The sequence below is a fragment of the Sinocyclocheilus anshuiensis genome, unplaced genomic scaffold (assembly GCF_001515605.1).
Source record: "Sinocyclocheilus anshuiensis isolate Anshui unplaced genomic scaffold, SAMN03320099.WGS_v1.1 scaffold988, whole genome shotgun sequence".
In the NCBI taxonomy this organism is placed as follows: Eukaryota; Metazoa; Chordata; class Actinopteri; order Cypriniformes; family Cyprinidae; genus Sinocyclocheilus; species Sinocyclocheilus anshuiensis.
Window position 1 is genome coordinate 127,888 of NW_015548246.1, and position 12,603 is coordinate 140,490.

Genomic DNA, 12,603 nt, shown 5'->3' on the forward strand with positions numbered 1-12,603 from the left:
GGGGACGGATTTGGCGGGAAACTGCATACACATGTCATTGGCCCGTGAGTGTCACGTTATATTCATAAACAGAGAAAAGTAGCTCCCCTGTGAAGCAAGAGGTACGCTGTTTTATTTTTAATCGCTACAGGGTCGAAAGTTATATAGTATAACTGAAGTGAAGGCGCTGGCATATTTATTATCTTACTGTACTTCATATCCCACAATTCTTACACACATACGTCAGTCCCCGCCTCCAAGCTCCCATTTCTGATTGGCTGCTGTAAGTACGGTAAGTGGATGAGGACAAACCCAAATGCGTTTGCTCTTCCAGCGGCTACACGTAGCATTACTGATATGATCGTTTTCATGACATTTTACTCGGAATAATTCAACTGAGTATAAATATTTGGAAGTGTTCCATCGAGTTTATGAGAATGAAGCTGTGAAACCCATGAAGTATATGAAATTAGCGCGCTGTTTTGGAGCAGAGTCGCATTAGTTGCACTATATGCTAACAACACAGTGATCATGGCTGCGGTGTTTCTGAAAACGCGAATCAACAGAGCTATAAACAAACACCTGCTGTAAGTTACACACTACTTTATTATCAAATATAAAGAAACAATATGGCGTTCATCACATATGGGGTTGTATATCAGAACAGTTTGCACTGAAATCAGTCGAGCTGTCAGAAATGACATTCAAACTTTGCTTGAAATATCATATATTTCTCTTTTAAACGAATGCCGTTCGAGATATGAATTTCATTGCAAGGGTATCTTTGTGAATGCTGACGTGAAGGCATATTTTAGGGAAGAAAATGCTGTTATTGTTAATGAATGTATATTTGGTGCAAGGTGTGCATAATTAAGTTATCTGTATATGTGTGCACAGTTTTGCATTAACACTTTGTTGTTTAGCATCTTGTAGTTATTAATATACATTGTGGTTTTACATGAAACGAAGAGGTCACCTCTGCAGAGGAATTCGCCCTTGACTCCATTCAGACTATTTAGTAAACACATGAAGTAAGATCTTGTGTTCAGATCTCATGCTGTCTTGTCTGCAGGACACCGGTCTGGACCACAGGATCCACCAGACATGCATCTGTGGGTAAGAGCTGTTGTTACCTAATGCTGGTTATTATTATAACTCATGATGCCACTGATAAGTGTTGTTTCTCTATGTACAGGTCGGATTGAGAAAGTCCTCATTGCTAACAGAGGAGAGATAGCATGCCGGGTAATGCGGACGGCTAAGAAGATGGGCGTCCGCTCGGTTGCGGTGTACAGCGACGCAGACAGACTTTCCATGCATGTGGCCATGGTGAGAGAAAACTCACAAATACATGCATTGGCATATTCTGATCATAGGCAGATAATATAGTGATATAACTGGGTCTGTAATGCCAGGCGGACGAGGCGTATCATATCGGGCCAGCAGCATCTCAGCAGAGTTACCTGTGCATGGACAAGATCCTGGATGTCGCCAAGAAATCCTCTGCACAGGTGTGCTAATGTTAAGATGTTTTATTTATAGCTGAATAGGGAGTCTGACTTTTTCTTGATTAAATCTGTTTTGGTCAGGCGGTCCATCCTGGATATGGATTCCTGTCGGAAAATACAGAGTTTGCTGAACTGTGCAAACAAGAAGGCATCATCTTCATCGGCCCGCCGTCATCAGCCATTCGGGACATGGGAATCAAAAGGTACATTACATAAAAAAAACAAATAGTTGTTTGACTGTAGCAGCGGTGCAACAATACCATAGAAAAGCCCTGGTAACTAAAACCAGTGAGCTTAATTGTATTTAATATTAGTGCTGTCAAACGATTAATCGCATCCAAAATAAAAGTTTTTGTTTGCATAATATATGTGTGTGTACTGTGTATATTTATTATGTATAAAATATAAATACACACACATGAAAGATATGTTATGTTTATATTAAATGTATTTATAAATATATACATGTAAATATTTACTGTGTGTCTTTATATATACATAATAAATATACACAGTACACACACATATATTATGCAAACAAAAACCTTTATTTTGGATGCGATTAATCGTTTGATGATCTGAATGTACTTCAGATCTTAAAAGTATATTTTGAAAATACTGTATGTACACAAATAAATAACAAAATAAAGGCCATGTAAGTGTACTTAAAGAGAGACCGTTAAGGTTAACTTTTAAAAAGTGCACTTTGTAATATCAAATTAAGATTTACTTGAAAGTACATTTTAAATAATTATTGTTTTAATAATCTTTTGTCGTGCTTTAAAGACGTACGCTTATTTTGATGTGTTGACTAACATGCTAAAGCACATCCCGTATGAAAATTAACCATAGTTTTACTACAAAAAAAAACTATGGTTACTACACTTTTACTATAATAAAACCATGGTTAATTTTCACAAGGGATGTAAAAATATATATATTTAATGGATTAAAATACAAGTTACGTAATTTGATATTGAATTTAAAGTTTATATTTAATTGCAACTTTTACATTTTTACAAAGTATTTTTAAGTACATGGCATAAGTTTCAATAGAAATTACATTTATGGTAAACTAAAAAATATTGTAATATTTATCAGTACAATCAGCAGTACACTTTATTTCAAAAACAACAGAATTATGAAATTACATAAAATATAGTTGCATTTAACTAATTGCATTTCATATTAATTAACTATAATACATTTTCATTAAATTGCACATTTTCCTAAAACATTACATTCAGTATATTCTTTTAAAGTATATTATTTCCATAAAAGTATAATTCTTACCTAGCAATGCCTGAATATCTGTATAGTGTAGTCTTTAACTTTCAGGCAAAGCTTTGTCTAGCCAACATTTAACTAAACTTTCCTTTCTAGTTTCTAAGTTTCAGTCCGTCTTTGTTTTTGTTTCAGCACATCTAAACACATTATGTCAGCTGCTGGCGTGCCCATCATTGAGGGTTACCATGGAGAGGACCAATCAGATGGCAAACTTCAAAGCGAGGCCGCAAGGATCGGTTACCCTGTGATGATCAAAGCAGTTCGTGGCGGCGGCGGAAAGGTAGGTTGTGTTTGCACTAAAGCGTTCTGTAATAATACGCATACTTGAAATCGCAACGCTTTATTTGCACCGCCTCCTGCAGGGAATGCGAATCGCACACTCAGAAGCAGAGTTTCACGAGCAGCTGGAATCGGCTCGCAGAGAAGCCCGCAAGTCATTCAACGACGACGTGATGCTGATCGAGAAGTTTGTTGAGAACCCCAGGTCTGTTTGGTTGATCAGGCTCAGTACTATATATATATATATATATATATATATAGTGACCACAAAACCAGTACACCGATATATGTGACCACACAACCAGTTTTTAAGGGTAAATTTTTTTTCAAATTGAGATTTATGCATCATCTGAAAGCTGAATAAATAATCTTTCTATTGATGTATGGTTTGTTAGGATAGGACAATATTTGGCCGAGATACAACTATTTGAAAATCTGGAATCTGAAAAAATGAAGTTTTGATATATTTATGGTAGGAAATTTACAAAATATCTTCATGGAACATGATCTTTACTTAATATCCTAATGATTTTTGGCATAAAAGAAAAATCGATCATTTTGACCCATGCAATGTATTGTTGGCTATTGCTACAAATATACCTGTGGTTTTGTGCTCCAGGGTCACATTTCTGATGTAATACATGAGTGTTTGTTGTTGCATTAGACACGTTGAGGTGCAGGTGTTTGGTGACCAGTTCGGCGATGCGGTGTATCTGTTCGAGAGAGACTGTAGTGTACAGAGACGACACCAGAAGATCATCGAGGAGGCTCCAGGGGTAAATATGACATTCTGCATCTTCTGCATTATGGTGAAGTCTGTGATGTATGCTTGTGTTAATGAAACCCACCTGGGGTGCGTTTCCCAAAAGCAACTATGGTCACAAGTTCCGTCGTTACCAATAGATTTCAATGGAACTTACTACCATAGTTAGCTGACGATGCTTTTGGGAAACGCACCCCTGGCTTGATTTGTGTGTGTGTGTGTGTGTGTGTGTGTGTGTGTGTGTGTGTGTGACTACAGCCGGGCATCAGTCCTGAGGTCAGGAGGAAACTCGGAGAGGCCGCTGTGCGAGCAGCTAAAGCAGTCAACTACGTAGGAGCAGGTGATGATAATGCCATGTGACGTCAGCAAAGACACATTAAACTGATCAAAAGAGATCAGTTTCTATTTCAAATAAATGCTGTTCTTTTCAACTTCCTAGTCAGCAAAAAATCCTGAAAAGATGTATCAGTTTCCACAAAAGCAGAATAACCGTTTTTAACATTGATGACAAGCAGAAATGTTTCTAATCAGCATATTAGAATGATGCTGAAAATTCAGCAATAAATTACATTTGAAGATATATAGAAAAGTTATTTGAAACAGTAACAATATTTCACAATGTTACTGTTTTTACTGTATTCTTGATCAAATAAATGCAGCCTCAGTGAGCAGAAGAGACTTCTTTCAAAAACAATTAAAAATCATACCGACCCCACATTGTTTTTATGTTGCCGATTTTAATAGATAATATATATATTGATTTGATAATTAATTGTTAATATCGTTTAATTTAGTAAAATATAATTATTTAAAGGAAATCATTTATTCACTATTACGACTGGTGAAACATTCAATATAGATCTGTAACTTGGCAGAAGTTTGAATGGTTGTATTCTAACAGGTACTGTGGAGTTCATCATGGACGCGCAGCACAATTTCTTCTTCATGGAGATGAACACGCGTCTGCAGGTGGAGCATCCCGTCTCAGAGATGATCACGGGAACAGACCTGGTGGAGTGGCAACTGCGCGTAAGATCAAGCTCATGGACTTCAGAAACTACTGAAAATATTCACTTGTTTCCCAAATATTGCAGATTCGTCCACAAGGGGTCACAATCACACCTTTCTTTACACTTAATCAGTTTTATTCGTTTTTTTTTTAATCAGACGTGGTGTCTTCGTTCATCAGGTGGCTGCGGGGGAGAAGTTGCCCCTCTCTCAGAAGCAGATCGTGTTGCGGGGTCATTCTTTTGAAGCCAGAATATATGCCGAAGACCCCAATAACGACTTCCTTCCCGGAGCGGGGCCGCTACTACACCTGTCCACGCCGCAGGGGGATCAGTGCACACGCATAGAGACGGGGGTTCGAGAAGGTACTCTACATTTAATCTCACGTGACTTATGATTTACCATTTACAGGTGAAAAAAATAAAACAGTTTGAGGAGGTTTTCAACAACAACAACAAAAATAAATGGCCGTTTTGGCCATTCATTTACATGACAGTGGCGTTTTTGGGGGCCTCAAAACAAACTTTTTGAAAACGGGTTTCAAAGTGCAAGTTTTTGAAAATGATACAATTATTGTCTGTGTATAAACTACAAAAATGTGAATTTGAAAAATGGTGACGACGTGCGCATGTGGGTTGCGTGTTCATGTAGTGAGTAAGTAGTTCATGTAGTTAAGTAAATCACTAAATACTGGCCTTGCATGCATAATACAGCGTTCTAAGTTGTTTTTACAGAGCCATGTGAATGCGGATCGTTTGTTTTTTTTACAGTTTAAATAATTGATTTTTTTTTTCCCATGTTAAAATATTAGAACAATTTTTGTTGCTGTGTTTGTATTATGCTAATTAAATTTTGAGAGGTATATGTAGTATGTGTGTTTTGTCATAATGTAGATTTTCTCAATGGCCTTCAAATCTTTATCCAAATACTTGTTTAGTTTTGTTCTGTTATTAATTTTCTTTTCATTTTCATTTGAAATATGGTCTGGTTAAGTCCCCTGAGTGGTCTTGTGAAATTCACCCTTAGAAGTTTGCATGAAACAAAAATTCACATCCGACCGATATGGGTTTTTGGGGAGCAATACCGATATTAGGGAGTAAAAAAGTATATTGATAAAGATATATCAGTATATCGGCCGATATTATTTGTATATATTATAGTACAGTACCAGTCTAAAGTTTAGACACACTTCCCATTCAACTATTGACTGGTACTGTATATAGAATTCATTTTATACATAACCAGAATATATATATACATAAACACATGACAAATTCCGCAAAATTCCATGTTGTACAATAAATTCCGTTTTTATGACTGGATTCCGCGATTCCGTCCATGAAATCATCGGGCCCTATTAATGTAGCAAATGAGTATGATAAGCTCATTGTGAGAGTAAAAGATGGGGTCATTGTTTATTAACTTTACAGTAAGTTATGTATTTCACAAACTAGTTAGCAACTTACCGTTAAGAGTCATGAAGACACTGGCGCTGCCTGAAAAAGAGACCTCCTTTACTGAAGTGATAGGGTTGGCTTGTGTCACTCAGGGTTGCAAGGTTTTCGCAACAAAACCTGCCCAATTGTTACTCAACTAGCCCAATAGCGTTCTGGGTGGTAAAATACATGTTTTTTGGTGGGGTTCCTCTGGTACAATTCGCATTCCATGGGATAAATATCATGTTATTGGGGTCGCTTCAACCCGTGGACATGAAAAACAACCCGTGGCAACAGTGTTAAAGTAGCCCGGAGCAGAAGAGACTTCTTTCAAAAACAATTAAAAATCATACCGACCCCACATTGTTTTTATGTTGCCGATTTTAATAGATAATATATATATTGATTTGATAATTAATTGTTAATATCGTTTAATTTAGTAAAATATAATTATTTAAAGGAAATCATTTATTCACTATTACGACTGGTGAAACATTCAATATAGATCTGTAACTTGGCAGAAGTTTGAATGGTTGTATTCTAACAGGTACTGTGGAGTTCATCATGGACGCGCAGCACAATTTCTTCTTCATGGAGATGAACACGCGTCTGCAGGTGGAGCATCCCGTCTCAGAGATGATCACGGGAACAGACCTGGTGGAGTGGCAACTGCGCGTAAGATCAAGCTCATGGACTTCAGAAACTACTGAAAATATTCACTTGTTTCCCAAATATTGCAGATTCGTCCACAAGGGGTCACAATCACACCTTTCTTTACACTTAATCAGTTTTATTCGTTTTTTTTTTAATCAGACGTGGTGTCTTCGTTCATCAGGTGGCTGCGGGGGAGAAGTTGCCCCTCTCTCAGAAGCAGATCGTGTTGCGGGGTCATTCTTTTGAAGCCAGAATATATGCCGAAGACCCCAATAACGACTTCCTTCCCGGAGCGGGGCCGCTACTACACCTGTCCACGCCGCAGGGGGATCAGTGCACACGCATAGAGACGGGGGTTCGAGAAGGTACTCTACATTTAATCTCACGTGACTTATGATTTACCATTTACAGGTGAAAAAAATAAAACAGTTTGAGGAGGTTTTCAACAACAACAACAAAAATAAATGGCCGTTTTGGCCATTCATTTACATGACAGTGGCGTTTTTGGGGGCCTCAAAACAAACTTTTTGAAAACGGGTTTCAAAGTGCAAGTTTTTGAAAATGATACAATTATTGTCTGTGTATAAACTACAAAAATGTGAATTTGAAAAATGGTGACGACGTGCGCATGTGGGTTGCGTGTTCATGTAGTGAGTAAGTAGTTCATGTAGTTAAGTAAATCACTAAATACTGGCCTTGCATGCATAATACAGCGTTCTAAGTTGTTTTTACAGAGCCATGTGAATGCGGATCGTTTGTTTTTTTTACAGTTTAAATAATTGATTTTTTTTTTCCCATGTTAAAATATTAGAACAATTTTTGTTGCTGTGTTTGTATTATGCTAATTAAATTTTGAGAGGTATATGTAGTATGTGTGTTTTGTCATAATGTAGATTTTCTCAATGGCCTTCAAATCTTTATCCAAATACTTGTTTAGTTTTGTTCTGTTATTAATTTTCTTTTCATTTTCATTTGAAATATGGTCTGGTTAAGTCCCCTGAGTGGTCTTGTGAAATTCACCCTTAGAAGTTTGCATGAAACAAAAATTCACATCCGACCGATATGGGTTTTTGGGGAGCAATACCGATATTAGGGAGTAAAAAAGTATATTGATAAAGATATATCAGTATATCGGCCGATATTATTTGTATATATTATAGTACAGTACCAGTCTAAAGTTTAGACACACTTCCCATTCAACTATTGACTGGTACTGTATATAGAATTCATTTTATACATAACCAGAATATATATATACATAAACACATGACAAATTCCGCAAAATTCCATGTTGTACAATAAATTCCGTTTTTATGACTGGATTCCGCGATTCCGTCCATGAAATCATCGGGCCCTATTAATGTAGCAAATGAGTATGATAAGCTCATTGTGAGAGTAAAAGATGGGGTCATTGTTTATTAACTTTACAGTAAGTTATGTATTTCACAAACTAGTTAGCAACTTACCGTTAAGAGTCATGAAGACACTGGCGCTGCCTGAAAAAGAGACCTCCTTTACTGAAGTGATAGGGTTGGCTTGTGTCACTCAGGGTTGCAAGGTTTTCGCAACAAAACCTGCCCAATTGTTACTCAACTAGCCCAATAGCGTTCTGGGTGGTAAAATACATGTTTTTTGGTGGGGTTCCTCTGGTACAATTCGCATTCCATGGGATAAATATCATGTTATTGGGGTCGCTTCAACCCGTGGACATGAAAAACAACCCGTGGCAACAGTGTTAAAGTAGCCCGATTCCGCAGGAAAACCACAGACTTGGCAACACTGCTGTAACTACTGTGACCTGGGTCATCAGTTGCAAACAATTGAGCGTGCTCTGCTGAACAAACCAAGTAATTACACCATCTGCAAGCGATATGACAGGCTCATATCGGCCGATAAAATCGGCAAAACATGGATGTACGTCACAACAAACCATAAAACATCTGTGGCATTGCAGCTTTAAAGTCTGAAGGAAAAATACGTAATAATTATGACAATACAATCGACAGTTGTGTGTAGTGGAGGATACACTCATGGAGCATCTTTAAAAAAATGCATTTATAAGTTAATTATTTTTAATTATGATTGGTTGCTAACTGCTGTATGTCTGTTGAACATATGTAAGGTGATGAAGTGTCTGCTCATTATGATCCAATGATCGCTAAACTGGTGGTTTGGGGGGAAGATCGCTCAGCCGCTCTGAAGAGACTCAGATACTGCCTTCGACAATACAACGTAAGCACACATTCTAATCTTTACGGTTGCGTTGGCGAAATTTTGCTGAGGAAATGTCTGTTGTCCGTTGTCAATATTGCAGCACTTTCAAACCAAGCAAACCAAATGCGTGTGAAGTTTGCGTAAGGAGCTTTTTTGCCATTCGCACGGATTGCGATTGAAATGACTGGATTTTGTAAGCAAAATTTCGCAGGCCAACAATAAATGTGACCGCACCTACAGTGGTGGCCAAAATGATTAGAACACTAGTATTTTCAGCAGCTAAAAAATGGTTTCAAGTCGGTTATTTCTATCCTTTGCTGTAGTGTGTCAGTAGGAAAGGTTTAGGTTTCTTGAAGCATCTTGGAGACGCTGCCACAGTTCTTCTGGATTGAGTCTGTCTCAGTTTGTTCTGTTTCTTCATGTCATTCCAGACAGACTGGATGATGATCAGATCAGATCTCTGTGTGGAGCACTGGCTGTCGCCAGACAAAAATCTCACTGGAATATTACAATTAATGGCAAAATGAATGTTTGGAAATGTAAACTGAAATTTCCTACTGACACACTACAGCAAAAGATAGAAATAACTGACTTGACACCATTTTTAGCTGCTGAAAATACTAATGTTCTAACAAGTTTGGCCACCACTGTGTAACATATTGAACCATAAACTTCCAAGACATTTAAAAACAACACTACTGCATAATTTACTTAACCTGAACAGCTGAATCAGAATTTGACTTCCTTCAATATTCTTAATATTAACATCGTGTATGTGCATTTCACAGATTGTGGGTCTCAACACCAACATCGACTTCTTACTCAGTCTTTCGGGGCACGCGGAGTTCGAGGCAGGAAACGTTCACACCAGCTTCATCCCGCAGCACTATGATCAGCTGTTCCCAGCAGCTCAAAGGCCATCCGATGCACTGCTCTGTCAGGCCGCCCTGGGTCTGCTGCTCGGCGAAAAACAGAATACAGAGATATACAGAAACCAAACCAGTGGTGAGAATGCATCGTTTGTAGTTTTTAAGATCATGAGAAACTAATTCAAGTGTGTCCAAACTTTAGTCTGCTGGGTTTTGGTGTTCATTGATGGTACAGTGTGTGTTTTGGCACATGAAGCTTGTTTGAGATGTTAACCTAAGCTTCCTGTTGCAGACATGTTCTCTCCGTTTGCCTCCAGTAACGGGAGACGATTCAATGTCCTGCACTGCAGGAACCTGACACTGCAGCTTGGGGAAGACAGTAAGCGTTCATGCTCTGATAAACACACACACACACACACACACACACACACACAGTCCGAAGCAGTGACTGATACACTCCTGTCAATATGATTTGACTTTGAATGATCACTATAGAAGAAGAGCTACTCCTGACAAACAATTTCTCTCCACATTTTAAAATTTTGTTATATTAATTAAATATTATGTACATTTTCATATCTGCATGAATAATTTGTGCATATTGCACCCTTTTAATTTTGAGATTTATTTTTTGACTTTATAAAATTGCTTTTACTTATTCAAGATTTATTCAGTGCTTCAGTATTCAGATAAGCGTCACATATTTTGTTGATGTCCGGGGTCAAGCTCTTGCAGAATAATCATGATTAAGTTTCTGCAGTCAAAGGAATAATTGCTGTGATCAGATTCTTGACTAATAGTTCCAGAGGGTCAATTTACATTAATATTTATTATGAATGCATGAATGATCAGTTCTTCTACTTGTCAAGACTATCAAATCATTGTCTTGAAATAGAAACGTCTGCATTATATATGAGCACTGAAGAGATGCCATTGATCATTATAGAGGATTTCAGCATAACAAGCCTTAAATAGAATCTGCACAGCAAGATCTGTATAGATGAGTGAATCTCACCAAGAAGTGTCTTCAAATATAGTAAATTATATTTCGCTTAAAGAAAACAAAGCTCATTTTTAGCACCATTATGATGTTTTGCTTTCTGACAATGTTATTATTTAATAAGTAATAAATATTTCTTTTGCAGAAGTGGAATTAGCTATTACTTACAATCCAGATGGGACATACAGTATGGAGGTAAGTTCTGTTTTAGACTGCAAAATGTTATATGCACACCTGCATATATATATATATCTCAATAAAGTTATGTTTTTGCTTTAAACTTGCTTTAAATAAGGTCTTTATGATATCAAAAATTTTAATACTATAGAAATTTCATAATTCTTGTCATATCACAAAAAACTAATACTAGCCTAAATAAAAACAATAAATAAATAAATAAAAACTAGCTCACTGAAGACAGTCAGTGATTAAATAAGAAACTAACAATACAAGCAAGACTAAAAATTACAAGCAATAGGAGAAAAAAACAAAACAAATAAGAAATGCTACATTTTTATAAACTAATCAAATGTATAAAAACACTGCATATTCTTCACTGTGTAAATGAACTATATATTTATTCTTATTAAAGTAACAAAAGTGATTTAGTCAAGAGCAGTGAGAGATTTTCTCTCTTTTGTTGTTTGATTAACATGAATGACAGACAGCAGGAGTATTAGACTGCTGTCACTTTAAGAGCTGCCCGGATCCAAAATACTGTTACAGCCATTTGCTTTACCTTAAGACATAAATTACTGTGTTTACGAGAATACTTGCAAAGACGGGCATTTTGACACACACTAGTGTGTGTATTTAACTGTTCAAGGCCTTAAAAGCAGCAAAAATAACCGTCTTCATGTGCACGCGCCTCTCTGACAGCACGTACATATAGCGTAATTAATTCTCTTTCGCTGCTGATTGCGTTTCAGTGGCTTGTTTTTAACCCGCAGTGCTTTAAAAATGTGTGCAAACGATAAGTTTTCATGGCTACACAGCACATCAACATCACGTGAGCATGTAACCACAATAGAGACGATAGTCCAATATATATATCTATATATATATATATATTTAAGCTTATCTTCGGTTAATTGTGTCTACCGGTATATCGCCCACCCCTATTTCACATAGTCTTAAGTTAAGTGTCATTATGTACTAAACATGAACTTTCACACGTCTTCATTTGTGGTTGTTAGACTGGAGGTCAGGTGTTTAATGTATCAGGAGAGCTGCAGATGGAGGGAGACGTGACCTACCTGTGGTGCTCCGTCAATGGAGTGCTGTCCCGACCCAAACTAGTCATTCTGGACAACACCGTACACATCTTTTCTATGGTGGGTTTCTTTCATCCTTATATTACACTTCACCATTAAGTCAAGACTATTGATGATCTTTTGTGGTTTGTTTTTGCCCTTGTTTAGGAGGGAAGTGCCCAGGTGGACGTACCTGTGCCCAAGTTCCTGGCTGGTGTTAGTGGCTCCAGTGCACAGGGTGGCGCTGTTGCACCCATGACAGGCACTATCGAAAAGGTATTTAAAGGGGTCATATGATGCTATTTTAAAGATCATTATTTTGTGTATTTGGTGTAACAGAATATGTTGACATG

The 12,603-nt window shown here is 37.3% G+C and overlaps 1 protein-coding gene across 2 annotated transcripts in view; it reads left to right on the top strand.

Annotated features, from left to right (window-relative positions):
* The first annotated feature begins 252 nt into the window (after positions 1-252).
* mccc1 (methylcrotonyl-CoA carboxylase subunit) overlaps positions 253-12,603 on the top strand; it is a 13,816-nt gene continuing 1,465 nt past the window's right edge. The window contains exons 1-17 of one of the 2 annotated variants that reach the window (XM_016442721.1): positions 253-271; positions 1,052-1,095; positions 1,175-1,308; positions 1,395-1,490; positions 1,569-1,690; positions 2,907-3,054; positions 3,137-3,258; positions 3,718-3,829; positions 4,075-4,156; positions 4,718-4,845; positions 5,006-5,189; positions 9,037-9,146; positions 9,917-10,133; positions 10,290-10,376; positions 11,143-11,192; positions 12,194-12,331; positions 12,419-12,526. In XM_016442721.1, coding sequence (XP_016298207.1) covers positions 1,228-1,308; positions 1,395-1,490; positions 1,569-1,690; positions 2,907-3,054; positions 3,137-3,258; positions 3,718-3,829; positions 4,075-4,156; positions 4,718-4,845; positions 5,006-5,189; positions 9,037-9,146; positions 9,917-10,133; positions 10,290-10,376; positions 11,143-11,192; positions 12,194-12,331; positions 12,419-12,526 — 1,785 coding nt within the window. In that variant the 5' untranslated portion in view covers positions 253-271; positions 1,052-1,095; positions 1,175-1,227. The other variant, XM_016442720.1, reaches the window with a different exon arrangement.